General features: G+C 30.6%; 2 protein-coding genes across 2 annotated transcripts; both read left to right on the forward strand.

Annotated features, from left to right (window-relative positions):
• Nucleotides 1-1930: 1930 nt before the first annotated feature.
• On the forward strand, nt 1931-5621 carry LOC146951172 (F-box/LRR-repeat protein 25-like). The gene is made up of 4 exons (XM_085747141.1): nt 1931-2124; nt 2731-3974; nt 4082-4279; nt 5363-5621. The coding sequence occupies exons 2-3, from the start codon at nt 2874-2876 to the stop codon at nt 4274-4276; spliced, it is 1296 nt and encodes a 431-aa protein (XP_085603267.1). The 5' UTR covers nt 1931-2124; nt 2731-2873; the 3' UTR covers nt 4277-4279; nt 5363-5621.
• A 5268-nt stretch (nt 5622-10889) lies between these two features.
• On the forward strand, nt 10890-13941 carry LOC146951173 (protein indeterminate-domain 11-like). The gene is made up of 3 exons (XM_085747142.1): nt 10890-11580; nt 12025-12421; nt 12963-13941. The coding sequence occupies exons 1-3, from the start codon at nt 11361-11363 to the stop codon at nt 13795-13797; spliced, it is 1452 nt and encodes a 483-aa protein (XP_085603268.1). The 5' UTR covers nt 10890-11360; the 3' UTR covers nt 13798-13941.
• Nucleotides 13942-20894: the final 6953 nt, after the last annotated feature.

Genomic DNA, 20894 nt, shown 5'->3' on the forward strand with positions numbered 1-20894 from the left:
GTTAAAAAACCTAAAAGAAGAAATATTGTCTAAAATTTTGTGCATTTAAGTGATTAAAAAGTTAAATATTAACTGCAATGCACACATTCCGATAAGTTTTTTCTATATTTGAATCATTAACTTGTGCCTTGAGGGCACAAGTTAACATTTCCCATTTTTTTAGTATATTTTTTTAGAAAATTGATAATATTCATTATAAGAGATATGTTTGAGTAAATGATATTAAGTGTATTTAAAATTTTGCAAGTGATCTTATATTTAGGCACAAAAACTTCAAGCAAAATATTTAAAAAAAAGGTCTGATGAGTAAAAATGCAGGGAGTAGTTTCAATATGCAATTATTATTTTTCAATTACATTAAGAAAATTAAACGTGGTTAATCCTTATTATCAATATATGAGCTATTAATCACTTTTGTTTTTTTTTTTAAGGAAATCACTTTTGTTTATAATTCAGTTTCGAGGATGTAGAGTAAATAAGAAATACTCTCCAAACATTAAGCAATTTAGTTTAAGTGGTTAACAAGCATCAAAGACGAATTGTTTAAGATCTCAGTTTGATTTATGGCGTTACTTATTTGCTGATCGAACTTCGAATTACCGTGCCTCTTTTTCTCTTAAAACCAAAGAGTTAACATAAATAAAAAAAGGTCTTGCTAACAAAAATAGAAATAATTGATAAATTTTAAGTAAAAAAAAAAATTACTTTTTAAAGTTTAAATGCATTGGATACACCGTTTATAAGACAAAATTTATTCTTTAGACTTCTTAACAATTTCCCAATAAAAAAATATCCCCATCCTCAAATATAAGCAAAAATATGTCAAAAAATATCATCCACCTCAGATATTCAAGAGTAAACTTTGAACTAAATATTCAACTCATTTTAATTTATATTTGAAAAGGATTTTTTTTTATGGAAAATTGTGCATTTAGTATGTTGGAATTTGAATTATTTATTTATTTTTATTAATTCATACTCTTCTGTATTTTATTATAAGTTGTTTTGACATTTTCACACATTAAAAATGTTGTTTATGTCAAAAAAACGTAGTTATTTTTGTAATGGAAAGAGAAATTGTGATGCAGTAAAAGATATGATAGGAAAATAAACATTAACGATGCATTAATATTGTAAAATTATACATAATAAAACACAAATATATTATTTCAAACGGACATAAAATAAGGGTCCGTTTGTTATAGTTTTTTTTTTTTAAAATAGATTTTTGCAGTGTAATATATTTTTGTTATAATATTTTTAACAATCTTTTTTAAGGAAAGCTTTAAATGAAAAATCGGTTGAAATAATTTATCTTAAAATGACATTCTAATTATTTTATCATTTTGTTAGAATTTTTGTTGGATACTAAAATTTTGAAAAAATCTCTAAAAAAAAAAAACCATTTCAAATAGCTTTTCATCATAATCTTTTTTTTAACTTATACCAAATGAGTTTGAAATAACTTCTACTATTTTTGAATAAATTTCCAAAAAATCCATTTTTAGAAATAAATAATAAAAATCCATTTTATTAAAATACATATAAAGGATATTTTTTAAAAGACAACGAACGTTGAATTCATTAATAAGAGTTTGACTCATCCTCGAAATCATGATTTCAGTTTTCGCTGCCGTCCTGAAAATATCTTCTGTTGGTAATTTTTAAATTTTATTTTCTTTACCCTAACCCATGTAAATTCCAAAACTTAAATCATCTAAACTTTGCGCAACAAAAAAAAAAAAACATTTTCAATAAGAAATATTTTTTTTAGGGAAAATAATAAATAAAATAAAAGTAGTATTTTGAAGAGAAAAAGCAAATATGCCAATAAAGAGTGAATTGTAAAAGTTTGTCTGAATTTGTTTCGTTTCCAATTCCAAAATTTCAATTCCTTTTTCCTTCTGGCACCCAAAAATTTAGCATACGCAAAGAAAGAGAGAAAGATTTTAGTGAGAGAAAAACACAGAGAGAGATTCTAGAGAGACAGAGAGAGAGAGAGAGAGAGAGAGAGAGAGAGAGAAACGTAAGAGACAGACATACACGGTCGCCGCTAGTGTTACTGTTTTCTTTCAAATTTCAGAAGCTTCACAAACAAAACACACTCTCCCTCCATCTTCCAAGGTACTCTCTTTTCTTTTCCTTATTTTCTTCAATGCCCATTTTTATTTTTATTTTTTTTCTCTCTACTCAATACTTTTTTTTTATTCATTGGAATGGTAAAGTTTTCATCTTTGATTCTTTTCATCAACTTTATTGCTAGCTGTTAAGTTAACTTTTTTGATTGAAAATTTGTTTTTTTATCAAGTTTTAGGTGTAAGTATCAAGCTTTTTGTTCATAAAGTTATCAACTTGGTTTAGTTAACATGAAAATTTTGTGAATGGGGGTTTTGGGGAGAATTTTTTGATCCAGAATTTTGATTGGTTGGGATGATAATCAATGAATGATGGATATTGATAGCGTCACAAATTTCATGTTTCAGTTTTCTCAGGTTATGTCAATTTTTTTTTTTTTTTTGAATAAGTTATATTATATGTTAATTATGGATATTGGTGGTGTGACAAATTTCATGTTTCAATTATCTCAGTTTCTGTGAAAGTTTTTTGATTTTTTTGATTAAGGATGTGAAAGATATATGCATAAAAGCTTATGTTGATTTCCAGTTTCTCTTATTGATTGTTCAAGGAGAAATTTTAGTTGTTTTTTAATATATTGATTTGGTTAATCAGATTATATAATTAAGAGTAGCATTGTTGATGAATCAAGTCTTGCTGGATTATGTTGTTTTGAAGTTGGAGGGTGGTAGTTTTTGGAGAAAATAAGTGACACCTAATACTACACAACTAAATCTATTGAATGCTGTGGAGCTGGTATGTGGGAAACTGGTTTTCCAGGATCTCGTCGTATCTTGAAGAAGTTAAGACCATCAATGCCGGATTCGGCGCGTCAGGATAAAGATAATAATGAAGCGGTGGAAGGAGAGGACATGTTTGACGATATACCTGATTGTGTATTGCGTCATATTTTGTCGTTTATGGAAACGAAGGATGCTGTTCGGACTTGTGTTTTGTCGAAAAGGTGGACATGTCTTTGGACTTCAGTTCCAAGCCTAAATTTCAACAGCAAATCTTTCTCCCGGTTGGCTGATTTCAAGAAATTTGTTCTGTGGGTCCTTTTCCGTCGAGATTCATCTGCTGTGAAAGTTCTTACTTACTGCCGTGCTGGAGTAGATTATGCTACTGATCAAAACCTATTTAATAAGGTCATTGATCACGCAACGTCACACGGCGTTGAAGAAATCAGAGTCAATCTTCGTGCGAAAGTTCATGGCAGCCCGCCCGTTGACATCCCTTTGTCATTGTTGAAATGTGAATCCTTGAAAAGGCTTGAGTTGAAAGATTGTCATCCTATGAAAGTCGCATGGCCTTTAGCTTGCGTACCGGAGATAAAGTTGTTGCGTTTGGAACATTTTACTATGGATCATGCTAGACTTGATTTTTCAAAATCATTTGCGACTTTAGGAAATATTTTTGGCTTTGCAACATTGACAACTTTGAATCTCAGCAACTTGATTCTGTGTTGTACAGGAAATGAATCTCTGAATCCAATCGGGAACTGTGTCAATTTAAAGAATCTGTACTTGAGGGAAGTCTGTTTTAAGTCAGAATTGGTCCCAAATGATTTCATGATATCTGCTCCTCAACTTAATAACTTGACTCTAATGTGCAACCGTTTTAAATGTAAACTTGTAATTGATGCACCACAGCTTATCAATTTCAGCTACTTATATTCTTCTCCGTGTGCCTTCTTTGAGTTTAGTATTCCTTCTGTGAACAACTTGACCATTGATATCCGTGAACCAAATAATAACTTGGAAGAATCTCATCAGAAGACGAGAGAAAAGATTTCTCATGGTTTGATCAATATGTCTCGGGAATGTCCTGATGCTGAACTATCCTTCTCTACAACTATGGTATAATTTTTTTTTTTTTTTGTATTTGTTTCTGTTTTGAATTGTTTCTCTTGAAATGTAGTTTGGTGGGCTTAAAGCTAAAAGGTTTGTAACCTATTTGTTTTCAGGTTTCGTGTGGGACTGCTGCCATGCCAAAGGAAGAATGTTCAACAAAGGAAGAATGTTCAACTTTGAGAAAATTGAAGTCGCTGAACTTAAGCGTTGGATCAACATACAAAATCTTCATTAGCGATCTTGACCATATAACTACATATTTCCGCCGTTGCTCTCAGCATGAAGATTTTGAGATTATGCCTGTTTAGAAGGTATTCATTGATCTTTCATCCTTAAATATTGTTGTTTATCTTTTATTACAGTGAAGATAAGTTTCTTGAACTTATTTCGGGTGCAAACTAGATACTCTACCTGGTAGCTAATCATATATCACTGAAATAAAAATTGCTGTGATGATTGATTATAGTTTGTAAACAGTGGATAATACAACTCAACATGGTAGGATTGATGATATTTATTGATTGATTGAAATTGAATGTAAACAATAATTCTCCTCTGAGTGTTTTCCCTTCACAAATGCAATTCCTTTTCTTACAACTTCCATTGCACGTACCAAGTTCTCTTTAAATACTATATCCTGAATGGAAGAAATAATTACACCCTTTTTTCTTACCTTGTATCCTGAGACAATTCAATTGTCTATTTCAAAAAATAAAAGTTTCAATTAAGTTTAACATTTATCCTGTAATGTCATTTGTGTCACTGTGGATGAAAAGGAAATGTAACCTGCTAAACACTTGATTTATTTTTATTTTTATATGCGACAAACATTGTCTTTGAATACATGAACAACCACTTCAACTTTCATGTCATTTAGTTTTCAAGGTTTCTGAATTTATCAATAATTTGTAATTAAGTCCTTAAACTAAAAAGTTTTTGATCAGGTGTCTGGACTTTTAGATAAATATATTTGCCCCAGGTGCCATACCTGCATTTACGAATTATGGTGAAATATGAGAACTAATAATAGGATTAAGCCTTTTCAATGTTCTGCAAATCTTCAATGTTTGTTATTGTTTCTGTGCAAGTAATTTTTCCCTCTATCTCTAGTGAGAAATTTCGAAGTTCCTGCTAATTTATGATACATGATATTGTACATGTTATTTGTCTTATTTAAAATGAACATAGAAAGAAAGATGGAGGGAAACTTTGAAGTTGAATGAGCCATTATGGTTATTATATGTTTTTTTTTTTTTTTTTTTTTATATGATTAGTATTCGTCAAATTTTCATTTACTCTTGTTCTTTCCAAGATTTGTTATAGATTTCAATTTTTTTACTGTTCTTTAGATTATCATCCTTTGACTGTTTTTCCCTTTGTTCTTTTTTATATAGTTGAAGAAATGAAGAATGCTATGGAGAGGAATTTTGTTTTGTGATGCATTGGTGTAAGGGATTTGGTTTATCCTTACAAAGTTGAACAAGGATGAGCTCTTGGTTATTTTTTGCATCGGAAATGATTTGGATATACACCTATATCTGGCAATTTATAGAGATAAGATACAATGAAATATAAATTTTTATACATCTTTGGTATAACAATATTGGTTATTTTTTATCTCATAAAAAAATATTGGTGATTTTTTTTATGGAATTTATTTTCTTTGGCAAAAGGGTTGTGGAATTTTGTTGAGTAAAAGTTTCATAATTATACCAACGGTATAAAAAGATTTTTTTACGAGAAGAAATTATGTATTTTATTAATAATCAAAGTTTCGATACATGCGACTAGTATAAAATATGGATGCCTTTGCTAAACTATGAGCAACGAGTTATTAAAAGAAAAGGAAAGCAACCCCTTGTGTTTCTTAATAAGAGTACCAAATATTGTGATGTGATCACACTCTAGGCTAGTATAAGTTATTTTCTCTTTTCAAGTTTATTGTTCAAATTACATAAACATATATATTTTCAAAATTTATTCAGATGAACTTTTTATTTCAATAAGTACCTGCTATTTTTTTTGTATATTATCTTTACGCAAACATATTGTGCCTTCTTCGTATATTATCTTTGAACAGTTTCCTTAAAAAAAAAACTGAATAGTTGATATCATTATATTATTGCTTCGTACTTAAATATATAAAGTATTTAAAGTGTAAATTCAATTTTTTTAAACAAAGTGTATTTTAAAACTTTTCATTCCACATCATATGAAGATTTTTAATTGGTTTAAAAGTTATCGATGTATAGTATTCTTTTTGCTATAAAAAAAAAGACATGTATGTATGGTGCAAAACCATTTTACTTGTGCCTGTGTGAGACCAAACAAATCACTTCCACATTTGCCGATGGGTCTAGTTTGTTCTTACCCGTTTTGTCCTCCTTTTGCTGGTCGTCGTATGGGTTCAGGTAAACATGTTTGCTCCTTAACCCCAAGTAGGAGTGGTCTGCCGCCTTCTACGGTGGCTCAAGCCCTTTGGGGTTGTTCGGTTTTGCTCGAATCTAGGTTGTTGGGTTGCTAGTGTTTCTCTGAATCTGGATCTTTGTTGCAAATTTCAGGTGGCGAGTTGTTCTTTTTCCCGCTTATTTGCGTGAACTCGTCTTGCACTTCGTCAATCTAAGTGTTAAACATGTATTATGTGAAACAAGTAATGTAGTAATCATGGAAAGTATTGTTAGAAATTGTACACTGACAAGTACAAATAATGGTTTGAGGATTAAGACATGGCCTGCCACTCCAATCACTTATCTTGTGTCACATCTTCATTTTGAGGATATTATAATGAACAAATTTAGCAACCAGTGATCATTGATCAAGAGTACTGCCCATAGAATCAATGCAGTAAGAAGGTATATATTAGTATTCAAAACAACTTACACCATACTTAAATAATTTTACCTGGGGAACATGCATGTTAATCGTTCTAATTTCTTGGAAAATTAAGGCTTAAATAGTTAAATCGTTAATGTAAGTTCGCGCGATTTTGGTTTTCCACATATCATAAGAAGTTTAGGACGAAACTCAAAAACACACGAACTTACAAAGACGATTTAACTATTTAAGCAAGCTCTCATATTGAACAAACAAATACCTACAAAAGTGTATACGACGACAAAAGAGTTAAATCCACTTAAGTTGGTCTGATGATATTGACTTGGAATCTGAGAGTGTGCTATCCTCAAAGTCTCAAGGTTCAATTCTCCTTTACCGACAGTCTTCTTTGAAAACAAAGATAAGTAAGTTGACCTTCAAGTTATTACGGGCACTTCTGCCACTCAAAATGGTGTAGTTCTTATTTGTAGCAACGGTGTACCATGTGAGGAAGTGGTGCTTAGTAACATAGATCTCATATTCAATGGAGTTACTGCCAATGCTACATGTGCCAATGTTAAACCCTAATTTTTGGCCAACACACACCTACATGTGAAGCTTAGACAACTAGGATTCAATCTTTGTTTCTTTCAAGTTGATTGTGTGTTTGTTATGTACAGTATATTCTTGTTTGAGAAATGATATATGAACAACCATTTGTTAACAATTTTTGTGACAACTTTCTCTTTCATACTCACATTATATTTTTACTTTATCTTTTTATTAATTTGATTTTTGTGCCAATACCCCATTTTCTTTGTAAAATTTTGCTTGTCTCAAAAGTTATCATATAAATGGATGTTTAAATAACACCACTCTTCTTGTTTTTTTTAAGAAGTTCTTCATATCTGTTATTAATTATGGGTGTATCATGTTGGCTATTTCCTATAAACTACAATCCTTCAATGTGTTTTTATATACTTTCAAATTTATATATACTTTGCAATACGATTAATTAATATAATTTCGTATTTCAATTAACAAATTAATATAATTTCGTATTTCAATTAACATTTCGATTATTTAGTTTTAATTTTTAAGAAGCAATGAGAGATCGATTAAAAAATCCCTACCAAACCCAAGGTGTGCTTAGAAGGGATCAAAGTCAAGTTACAAAACAAAACAAAGCCAAAATTTGAAAGGAAGGTCAAAAGCATCACTGCATAAAAGTGAAAATCAAACATAAAAGATGGTTTGTAAGCCTTCAACCACCACCACAAATGAAGTTTGATCAGATTGAGTATCTTTAAAAAAAGTTGACAAAAAAATTCTTTTTTTTTGAAGGATTGACAAAAAAAAATCTTGAATTCTACTATTTCTAAATAATCCAAATACATGTCAACCAGATATCTTGTGAAAACAGAAACATGCCTCCTTCTTGAAAAATGCACGCCACCAAATTGCAACACGTGAAAACCAATATCTTTTTTGAAAGGATGAATTGTGGAAACCCCTAACTACTGGAAAAGAAGACGTCAAATATTGAAATATTGCTGTAAAAATTGCACTCCAACTTGACAGAAATACTCTACGGCGAATCAAATTATCATTGGTGGGAATCCATTTATTAATAAGTTTTCAAGCAAACAACAAAACTTTGAGATGCACAACTATGTTCCAAATTACGTCGTTATGAAAATCGTTATCCAATTCCTCATTCTGATTGAGAATACTATAAACATCTTTTACATAGTAGCCAACATGAGGATCATGTTTCCAAATCCATTTATCCAAAACATTATACCGCAAAAGAAAAAAGTTATCTAACAAAGAAACACACTCTAGAAAAAAGTTATCTAACAAAGAAACACACTCAACACCTCCTCTTCTTCCCAAGCGAACAATGTCTAATGATGCCGTTTCTTGACTTTGTTTGGGTTGGTCTCTATATTTATTGGGAGTGATGCAAATGATTGTCGAGTCGTCAACATAGTTGAAATGCCAATAAATTATAATAATGTTTTTGCACCTCCAATTTCTGCTTTAAAAGAATAACAATGATACAAAAGAAGGTACTTATATATTGAGATGAAGAAGATTAAGTTAGATAACTAAATTAACCAACATGAACTAACATCAAACTATTTTAGTTAACTAACTAACTTATTAACATAATCAGTTTAGAAATCTAATATGCAGTGACCATGAAATTGAAAACGACAATCCCAACAAATATATGTGGTAATTTAATATCAAGATAAAAATGGCAGTTATAAGTTGATGTGTCAATATTTTCAATTTCTCGTGGATTTGAATTGAAGTCTTCCAACCTTTAGCTCGAAAGTGTATTGTTAACTTGACCAATTCTATGTTACTAAGTGTGATAAATCCACAGTTATAAATCTTGCATCTTGTATAAATTAGGTTTTTTTTTATCAATGGAATAAATTTTATCGTTAATTTAATTGAAATATGATATGATTTATTGATCGAACGATAAAAAATAATTTTACGTACTATAATATAAGACCATTTTACTTATGCGTGTTAGATAAAACTCGTTAACATTAAGACTTTAATTCATGTACTCAGTGTGTAACCATGCAAAAATGTCACTAATTTCAACCGTATCTTTTCAAGAGCTATTCTTACATGGCCACAAGACCAAATAAATAGTATTTGAACACACTCTCATGAAGATATTATCTTCAAAATATTTAATTATTTTTTTATCAAGTTTCTTTTCATCATTAAAAAAATGTGTGTGACCAAACATTATTTGTATGTTCTTGTGAACATATTATAATTTCTCTTTTTTATTTGTCAATTGTAACAATGATAACGAAATGAATGAAGGATGGAAAAGAATTACTACATGATGATGATGATGATAATAGTGATGAGTAAAAAATAATTTAAGAGGCATATGCTTTTAGACATGTCAGTTAATCAATGGATCAATCATGTAACTGTAAATTGTAGAAAGCAGAGGGAGTAATATCCATGATTATGAATCATGATGTTAATTATTATTATAATAATAATAAAAAAAGTGAACCAACCTATCATTCTCACTCTTTCTATATGCCTATGGATCTACGTACATATCTATCTACATACACAAATGATGTGAATTTTTTTTTTCCTACCCCTATTATCAAAAAAATTGATATGTCTGCCCCTAGTTGAAAACTATTGATACAAATACCCTTGTCCTCCAATTGAAATGGCGAACATAACCATTTTTTCTCTACTCTCTGAGCAGTTGCAGGCTTTTTCTAAGTTCTACAAATGAAATGGCGAGCATGATTTTATTTTATTTTTCCTGTTCTATTTGAAATGGTGAGCATGCATGGTTTTTTTTTTCATTTAATTTTTACATGTTTGCCAATGAAAATGGCGACCATGTCCATTTTTTTTCCAATTTTTTTGTTCATGCGGTCACCATTGTTGCTCTCACATGAAATTTCTCTCACATGCAATAATAAAAGCAATTCATAGTGCTGTTATGTAAATCAATTCATGGTGCTGTTATGTAAATATGGTTAGTTCAAAAACAAAATCAATATGGCATGCTCGCCATTTTAAACAAAGAGCAGGAAAAAAAACTAAAATGGCTAGTTCGCCATTTAAAATAAAGAACATGAAGAAAAAAACAAAAAGAAATTATGCTCGCCAGCTAAAATGTATAGCAGCAGAGAGGTTCAGGAAAAAGGCTGCGGGATGTTGAAAAAATGGTTATGTTCGCCAATTCAAATGAAGAACAGGGGCATTTCTATCAATAGTTTTCAACTAGGGGCAGACATACCAATTTTTTTGGTGATAGGGGCAGGAAAAAAAATTCACATCATGATACCCTCTTTTTACATGCTTGCTTTTTCTTCCCTCTTTTCTGTTTACTTTACAACGAAATGAAAGGAAGGAGTGTGTGTATTGTATTATACACAAAAGTTTATTATGGCCAAAAATTTAAGTTCACTTAAAAGCAAAATATAATGGAAAAAAGAAACTATTTTTCTGATTTTAAGAAAGAGAAATAGAGAAAAAGACAGAAACAGCAACGTCAGAGACTTATACAGTAGGGTTCCTCTTGCCTCTCTGGTTTCCACTATTGTTCTTTTGGACATACACAGAGAGACCAATATTCATTTTTCTCATCTCTCCCTCTCTCTCTCTGAGTTTCAACTTTGAACAATTTGGTCTCTATTTTTGTTCATACTATTATTACTAGTGTGTCCATCACTGAGATTAAAAAAAAAAAAAACTCTCTCTCTCTCTCTCTCTCTCACAACTATTATTTTTTTTCATTTTTGTTTTATCTATACTAGAACAATTATTTCAAAAACTATTCATGAGTTTTATATCAATTTGTTCTGTTCATTCTCTCACTACTCAATGGTTTTGTCTGTGATAAAGTCCACTTTTTTTCCTTTTTTGTTTTGTGTTAGACTTGTCTGCAGATCCCAGAAAAAGCAAGACTTGTAATACTTGTAATTATATAAGAAGAAACATTAGATCCATGGAACATGTTATAACAGTCTTAGGATTCAAAAAACTTCAAACATAAGAAAAAAAAACATGATCAAAGGTTTTATGTCTCAACAAGAACAACAATCATTAGTTGTTGAGGAAAACATGTCTAATTTGACTTCTGCATCTGGTGAAGCTAGTGCTAATTCTTCTGGAAACAGAACTGAAGTTGATGCAAAATTCTCTCAGGAATACTTTGCTTCATCACAAACTCAAACTCATGATGAGACTCCAGCTAAGAAAAGAAGAAACCTTCCTGGCAATCCAGGTTCATTTTCTTAAGTTCTACCATCTTTTCTTTTCATCTTAATTGTTATAAATTGTGGTTATAGTCGCGGTTATGATTACGCTATGAACCATGATATTGTGGAAAAATATGAAGAAAAACATGGTTGATGCGGCCGCAATTGTAGTTGTGATGCCACTGCAATGACATCTAATTAAACCGGTATATTGCTGCTGCAAACGACAATTTAGAACTATATGTGTATTTAACATGTTATGCTTGTTTGGAATCATGGTATAGATTTGACAAAGTTACCACCGTGATTTTGTTGAAGCTTGAGAGCGTAGCTTCTGCAAACTCACGGTGACTGACAGTAATTTTATCAAACTCATCGTGAATCCAAACATGCGCGCATTCATATTTTGTTTATCTAAATTGGATTTCTTTTGTTTTGTGTTTGTTTTTTTATTTGATTATTCATTTTAGACCCACAAGCTGAAGTTATAGCTTTGTCACCAAAGACACTGATGGCAACAAATAGATTCATATGTGAGATCTGTAACAAAGGATTTCAAAGAGATCAGAATCTTCAACTTCATAAAAGAGGACACAATTTGCCATGGAAGTTGAAGCAAAGAACAAGCAATGAGATAAGGAAGAAAGTGTATGTGTGTCCAGAACCAACTTGTGTGCACCATGACCCATCAAGAGCCTTGGGGGACCTAACTGGTATCAAGAAGCACTTCTGCAGAAAGCACGGTGAGAAGAAGTGGAAATGTGACAAGTGCTCTAAGAAGTATGCAGTTCAATCAGACTGGAAAGCTCACTCCAAAACCTGTGGCACAAGAGAATACAGATGTGACTGTGGAACCCTCTTCTCAAGGTATAACTATAAATATATTAACTAACCTAAACAGTTTAATAAAATAATTACCACATTTTTTATCCCTTCAAGTTGATAATAGTATACTGAACATGTAAAAAGAGTTCAATACATAGTCAAACATTTTTTAAAGAAAGTGGAAATTTTTAAAATGGAAAATTGAATTTTTTTAATGTACGATCTCTGTGGTTATCGGTGCATAGTGCATGCTTAGATTGATGGTGAATTTCTCAGAATCATTTAGAATCACATTGTATCATCTTAATTTTGACAAAAGTTATACTTCAGAGTTTCAACAAAATCATACTAACACCGGAAAATTCACATTTATCCAACATGCACTTAGTAATCTCATGTATAAGGTGAGTGAGACTAAAAAAATGATTGTGAATCAGAAAATGAGAGGGTGAATATTTCTTGACTGTTATAGCATTTTAGTAACATTGTTCACTTTTGTATTTTTGTGTTTGTTTATATATATATATATATATATATATATATATATATATATATATATATATATATATTATATGATTTTCAGGAGGGACAGTTTCATAACTCACAGAGCCTTCTGTGATGCATTAGCTGAGGAGAGTTCAAGAACTGTAATTCCTCAACCTACACAGCCAAATTCTCATCACAACATGAACAATCTCCAAACTCAAGATATCCAAGGCTTCACATTGAAGAAAGAGCATCAAAGTTTCAAAATGTTAAGGCCAGAACAAGAAGTACAAATACCCTCTTGGCTTTGTCAATCATCCATTGATCTCTCTTCAAACTATTCAAGGTTGGATCAAGATCTACACCTTTATGAAAACCCTAACCCTAGAAATGGTCCTACACTTCCATCCTACCAACCATCATCTGCAGCTTCACCTCACATGTCAGCTACAGCATTGTTACAGAAAGCAGCTCAGATGGGTGCAACCAGCTCATCTCAGTCCATGTTGAGTGGGACCCACCAACAGGGTCACGTGTCTATTGTTGACTCTGCCACCAACAACATGATAAACTCAAATGGTAATTTTAGTTTGAATTTGTCCTCATGTGAAGACCAAATGATAAACAACTCTTTCTCTTCTTCTGGATTTCATGGAACTTCTTTTGAGGATACTTTTGCTGGAAATATTCTTCATTCAAATCAAGAACATAATATCAATCATGATGGTAATAATGATATTACAAAATCAACCACCAATGATGATGACGGTGCCGGTGCCGGAGGAAACAATGCACTTACAAGAGATTTCTTAGGTCTTAAACCTCTCTCTGATAGTGATATCCTCACCATTGCTGGTATGGGAAGTTGCATGAACTCTTCCAACTCCGATCATCAAGAAAACCATTCCCAAAAACCATGGGAAGGTAATTAGTTTGGTGTATATATCTTCCTTTTTTTTTGTTGTCTTCATAATTTAAACTTTATTTTATCCTTTTTGTATGTGAAATACCGTCACTATTCTTCCCAAAGGGAAGGGACCATTCGGAATCAAATATTTTTCTTTTCATTTCTCATACATATCTGGTTATTTTACAAAACATGCATGACCATAATATTTCTAAGGTGTGCGTGATGTAATGCAAATATGCAAGTAAGAGTAATGTGTTCAATCCTAGCTATATTTTGTTTAATGTGTCATTCACCAAAAATAAGTAATTAGTCTAATTATTTTTAATTATTCTAATTTAATATATTTTGTACCCTAACAATTACGGTCATTCAAATAACACTCTCTCGGATAAATATTTTTCCAATGACTAGTATGTATTTCTAAAGTTATGTTAGTAATTAACTTTAAAAGTGTTATCATTCTATGATTTTTTTTTGCTAATAATACATCCAATGATTTGATAGAAAGTAAAAAAGTTATAAAATGTTGGCGTATACAATTTTTTTTTTTGAACAGATCAAATTAAATCTTTTCAAAATATATTCTTTTTTTTTATCATTTTATTTTTGACATTGACACCTGTCAACACAATTTTTTTATGAATTTTATATAGAAAACTGTTAATTCTCTGGTATGGGTAACAATGAAACAGGAATCTATGACAACAGCAGAGTAGTGCATATACCGTATTCAGCTTTCAACTTTGTAGTAATTCTTAATTTTTTATAAAATATACAATAATTTTTCCCATATTTGGAATGGAGTGTTACTTTCTTTTAAATTAAAAATAATTTGGGCTTTGGCTTAATATTCTTTTCTGAGAATAGTTTGTCTTTTTGTAATTTCTTGACATTGGAATCAAATTGTAGGTCATGTGGTGATAGGAGAATAACATGATCGGTCCTTATCACACTTTTTTTGTCTCTTTTTTTTCCTTAGGTTCAAGCAGCTTTACAGAGTTATTGAAAGTAGACCCCTAGTCATATTTCTTTCCTACTTTTAATCTCATATCAAGTAAAATAAAAATTATTAAGCTTTGACATGAAGAAACCCTCCAACTAAATTCAAGTTGAGATGATCATCTAATTTCTCAAAATTCAAAAGAAGTTGATTGTGATTTAGTGAGATTTATTTATCAATTTTGAAAAGCTATCCTTTAAGATCAAATTCTCTAATGCTTGATGCACCACATAAGCTCTTTATGTAATTATATAAGATCATACACCCTCCGGTCACAAATATAAGCAAAAATTCATATTTTAGATACATTCAATAAATGATGTATGTGGTCTTCATTGTAGACAACATACATCATTTATTGAATGAATATAAAATATGAATTTTTGCTTATATTTGTGACCGGAGGGTATATATTATTTTTTCAGCTGAGTGAGTCCATATATTTCAAAGAACAAAACATGGCCGCAATCATTGACATTGAAGCAAAGTCGTTAATCAGAATTTGTAGAAGAGTTTGATTAATTATGGAAATGTATGCATGTGCCGTGAACATAAAGTTTGTTAAGGATATGTACAATACAATAATGGGTGTGATTGGATGGGTCTGGTTGTATATACAAAAAACATTGGATTCTTTATGATAGAGAGGATTCATCACAATGGTATGCATGTTTAGCTTGACCTTGGTTTAGATTTGTTGTTTGATTTAAGAGGACCAAAACAAGACAATTAGTGCTTAAAAATATTAAAATGTAGAGATTAATTGTTTTTGTTTTAGGGGAGAGATTAATTGTTAAACATGGAATAAGTAGTTTTCCTTTTCCCCCACAACAATTGATCTATATGACAATTTCTCACATATTTTAAAAAAACAAATGGGTTAAAGTTGACGCATGTTGTATTAATTAGATGATACAATTAAAAAAATATAATTGATCGTTTAAAAAGATTAAAAGTGACGGTTTTCGAGTGCAAACAAGTCAATCACTGTAAAATGGAGAAAATAATTGAGGTCTTTATCAAATTGTCATTATCACTACGAATAAGGTATTACACTTAATAACAACAACGTAAAAAAGAAATACTTGAATGGATTTAAGATTTGAACACACGCATAAAAATGCATATCAAATTTAAAAGATCCACATTATTTATATATTTTCTATTTTTTTTTCATTTTTATGAGTGTGCACAAATCTTATATTTAAAAAATTTGTGAAAACGTGAAACGTAGACACACCCCTAGTCCAAAATTTGCTCCCACGGGTCAGTGTAAGTAGACATTCTTTTCACATAATAAGCAAGTTTTGAAAGTGGCTTTGACTTCACTCTTTTCATTTTATTTGCAAAGGCAAAACATATCCGCAGCTAGAGATTCCTCTGAATCCCAATGATCAATTTCCTTCACATGAAAAGTAAATTAAGGGTAAGATAAACTACTTGTTATGAGAGTAATCTAAATAAGATCAAATATAGATGAATAGAGATGAATGAGAGAAAGAGAGAAGAATATGAACTTTGTATTATGTTCTTCGATGTATACTTTACATAGCCACATGAGAATTGTATTATGTCCAATTCTATGATCTCGCATGATTTCATCATTATTCCTTTTAGCTTGACATGAAGAGGAATCTGTATTAATTACTTTAATTATTTGTAACAGAAATTAGCATGATGAAGATGATGATTGCATATCCTTTTGTCAATTTCATGTTATCTTTGTCGGAGATAGGAAAGGTGTAGAGACAGCTAACAACGTAGGAAAGGGAGATGAGATGAGACTAGTTAGCTAGGTAGAGTTAGCATCAAGAGCTGGCATATACTCCATGGCCTCTAACTTTCTAATTAGCTAGGTATTTTGCTTTTCACTTCTTTCTTTTGTTGGGGCCTTGGGGTTTGCGTTATGTCAAGAAGTTCAATTAATTATATTGAATTGTGATTTTATAACTTTTCCATCTTCATATAATTTTATACAAAAAATTACACATAATGGAAGGTAAAAAATGATTGAAGGAGTTTTGTTTATTGTTTGCTTTGATTCATTTCATGATAAAAGAGAAATGTTTTTTTAGACATTAAAGGAAGTTGACACGAGACATCATTTTTCAAGCATGTCATACAGTATTGCTAAATGGTGCGAAATATTTTCGCACAAATCACACGAAGCAGCACAATTAAAAGCCGGTTACTTATAATATTTTGGAAAAACTTTCATAGTCTATTGATGGAGCAAGGGCCGGCTTGTGTCTCAACTCTCAAGAATTGAAAAAGAACTAAAATTATAACTAAAATATAACGGTGACTCGCTGTTATATCATTGCACCGTCAAGAGCAATCATGATGGCTCTTAAGGTTTAAATTATTTTATTTTAATTTTAATTTCAAAATAATAATAATAATAAGAGTTAAATTGTGGATCTGTAAAAAGAAGACTTTTAATTGTGCCCTTCGTGTGATATATGTGCGAAAATACTTCGCACCATTCCACATTTTCCTTTTTCTAAACACACAAATATCATTATTCCATGTACCCAGCGGCGGAGCCACATTGTATCCAGGAGATGCAACTGCATCCCCTCAACTCTTGAAATCTATACCAATTTTTTTTTATATTTTGGTATTTTGAACCTCCTCAAAATTAACTCTTGCACCTTATTATTAACTACTGCACCAACTCTGGTTCTTCTCTCAAATTAAAGCTCCATATAAACTGTAAAGTCTGACTCAACGTATATTTTATATGATTTTATATTATTGTAGCATATTACAAGGATGGAATACTAAAAAGATTTACATAAAATGGTTTTATAAGGAATGGAACCCGATTGCGGCGATGCATAAAATCACAAACTTTGCCACTGAGCCAAAGTCGTGCAAATTAATATATAAACTGTAGAATTATTTAGTTTTCGTTTGGTTCCAGTTCTAAAGGACCAAAATTGATTCTTTTGTAGATGCATAATTGATTATGACATGTTTGGTTGTTGTTGAGTAGAATTGATTTTGTCTTCATAATTTATTATACTTCAAGCTAGGAATTGCAACTTTTGATTCTAGAATTGATTTTCACACACAAATTTATAGTTCAACTTACTTTTGATTTTAGTGAGAATTCACTTTTAACCAAAACCAATTCTACATAATCAATTCTATCAAAATCAATTTTCCCCACTGCATAATCAAACATGCGCTTAATTGATAAAAAAAGTTTGTTTGGTCGCAATCACAAATTTAAATTCTTAGATACACTCACAAAAAATATTTTTATTTTTATTAAAAATATTGGTTAATGTGCAATTTTGTGTGTGTGCCAAAATGAGTTGGATTTGTGCTTGTGACTATATAAGAATTACCCTAAATTATATTAGGATGTTTGGTATCGTATTTATAAATTATAGTTGACAAAAGATTCTATGAGGGGTATCATCCTCTCAAAATGTGGAGGTAATGTTTTTTCTTTGGTACAATGTGGAGGTAATATTGAATGTACACAGTAGGAAATCATTACAACATTAAATTATTTTATATTGTTGTAGATTTGTAGCTTTAAGAGCTTAGCAATCGTTTTAATGAGATAAATAGACAATTATTTATTGAATATATATTATTTTTATATATACTATCGAAAAGATAGACACTTGTTTGTTCGTCTATCCCTTTTTCTATCGTGCATAATTATACAGATATAAATAAGATTAAAATAAGCTTTTTGTACTGTGCTCATTTTCTATTGCATTTTACAAAATAGAAGAAGATATCGTTCATATTTTAGCAGTGTTGGTTCTTACAATATTTTAAATAATAATATAAAAAGGATAAAATAGTTTAAATAAAAGGTAAAAATGAAAGATTTTCTTTTTACGGTATAAGATAATTATAATTATTTATTAAAATTCAAAAGTTTGAACCCCTAACCTGGGTCCTGACAACGCCACTGCATATACCATAATCTCATTTGACTTGCACCATAGCCATTGGCGAAAAATAATGCTAACCTTTACTATTTAACTCCTCACTATCTTATTTTTCTTCAACCCATTCCTAGCTACCTCTAGGTGAACACTTTATAGATAGATAGTTTATCGTGGATTGATACTTTGAAAACAGTTTGAAATTTCAACGACGACATATGTCTTTTCCTAGAAGTAGAAGCTTATGTTTATTTATCCCCATTTCAATGGGTGAAACAGTTATTTGATCATTATTGGTTCGAAGGTGTTTGGCAAAAAATGGATGAAAATCTAATTGTAGGGGGGTAGAGATACTATTGAGGAGGTATGAGGTAAAATTTTCTGTCTTTAGAGATGCACTTTCTAATCTTTGGACAGGCCTTGAGTAGTTCATTTCTCATTATTAGACTTTGGTCAGTTTTTATAAAACTTCTATTTAGACCTCAAAGAAACCTGAACATGTGCAATGTCAATGAAACATTGTTGTTATAAAGAAAATTTTACCTTACAAATTTTACTCCTACTCTACAAATTCTGTAAAATATAAATTTTCTGTTAATTTATTTTAAGAAACAAAACTCTCCCACAATTGAATATGTCTTTGTATCCCGCAAAATCAAAATTCAACTTTGCATTTTTCTTTAGGCAATTTCAAGGTTTGAGTTTGCCATAGCACAAAAAATAACCGTAACTTATTCTTTCTTTTTTTCTTTAGTAAGATGAATGCTTATATAAGGAGTACTGTTGAATATGTTGGGGTTGTAGGTGTACATTTACCTATATAAGCATTGTAAGACCATATAATGAATCAATAAAGAATTCCAGTATTATTTTTTAGATATGAGTTGTTAGAGTAATTTAGCACTTGGTGATATTCATCGCCTATCAAGGAATGATAATTTAGGTACTATAAGTAATATGTGAAAGTAGATGTATAATTTGAGATGGTAGGAGATAACTTGTGATGTTTTAACTAAAATATTCTACCATTCAACACCCCTGGAAAAACACCACGACATAGAGACCACAATCTCTAGATTTTTATATATCAAATATTGTAACTAGCAATATTTGATAGTTTTCTTTTTTGATTAACTTCGTTTTCAAATAAAATTCACAATCTCTATATTCTTACTGCATCGGTGAATCAAGATTCAAATTTTGATTGAGAGTGGTATTCATATAGCATTTAACATGATTCAAAGACAATTTGCTCAAAAAAAAAAGAGATTCAAATACAATTACCTCCGTCGGTTGAGAAAATTCATGAGAAATATAAAAAAAGTTTCATGCGGTTTGGTTAAGTTGAATTAAAAAAAAAAAAACGAATCAGACCTAACCGATGTTGTTTGAGTTGATTCAATTTTTTTGTGAGTTAATCACTCGAGCCTCGTGAGACCCAAATAGACGGCAAACTCTTCCTAAAAAATTTAACTCTCCTGCATGTCAAAGTCTGAATTCGAACCAAGACCTTGGTTAAGCTAGAAGAGATCCATGTCATCTCATCTAAACACTATTGGATAATATGCTAATAATTTTGATTACCTTAGCTGCAACAATTAACTAATTTGCAATAATTAACAATTAACTTCAAATAGGGTTAAAGTGCATAGATCAAAGTTACAACAATTAATAATTAACTCCATCAGTGATCAACAAGGAATATAAAATTAATTAAACTATTTCGTTGTTTCATTTTCCTAACCTTCACTACCAATTCCAACAACAGAAAAATCCTCAAGGATACAAAAATAGAAACTTAAATGAGTCTCCTGTTTGGTTTGATTCAGATGACAAAACAAAAATTGCAAATCAAAGTGAATTTGAGTAAAAAATTGCCTATTTTTAGATTGGGTTGATTTAGTTTGCAATTTTTCCTTGTGTTGATTTGTTTTTGAACACTCCTAGTGTTCGATCACTATCTTAAGTTTGGTACAAAAAATTGAATGTTTTAAGTGGTAAAAAACTTGAGCTCTTTAATCACGTGGTCAAGGTTCGATTTCTAACTCATGTATACGGAGAAAAACCAGGTTGGGGCGAAGATGTGCCTCACGAGTTTCTCGACAAAGATTAATCATTATTAAACGATGCAATGATGGAAACTTCATAACAATGGTAATTAAAAAAGGGTCTTGCTAAGGTTTCATAAATGGAAACAATTGATAA

This window comes from Medicago sativa, chromosome 2, assembly GCF_051527215.1.
Source record: "Medicago sativa cultivar Bolivia chromosome 2, Bolivia_mono, whole genome shotgun sequence".
Lineage (NCBI taxonomy): Eukaryota > Viridiplantae > Streptophyta > Magnoliopsida > Fabales > Fabaceae > Medicago > Medicago sativa.

Coding starts and splice junctions, on each gene's coding strand:
- LOC146951173 (XM_085747142.1), top strand. CDS start 11,361: ATGATCAAAGGTTTTATGTCTCAACAAGAACAACAATCATTAGTTGTT. Junction 11,581..12,024: donor AAACCTTCCTGGCAATCCAG/GTTCATTTTCTT, acceptor TATTCATTTTAG/ACCCACAAGCTGAAGTTATA. Junction 12,422..12,962: donor TGTGGAACCCTCTTCTCAAG/GTATAACTATAA, acceptor TATGATTTTCAG/GAGGGACAGTTTCATAACTC.
- LOC146951172 (XM_085747141.1), top strand. CDS start 2,874: ATGTGGGAAACTGGTTTTCCAGGATCTCGTCGTATCTTGAAGAAGTTA. Junction 3,975..4,081: donor TATCCTTCTCTACAACTATG/GTATAATTTTTT, acceptor ATTTGTTTTCAG/GTTTCGTGTGGGACTGCTGC.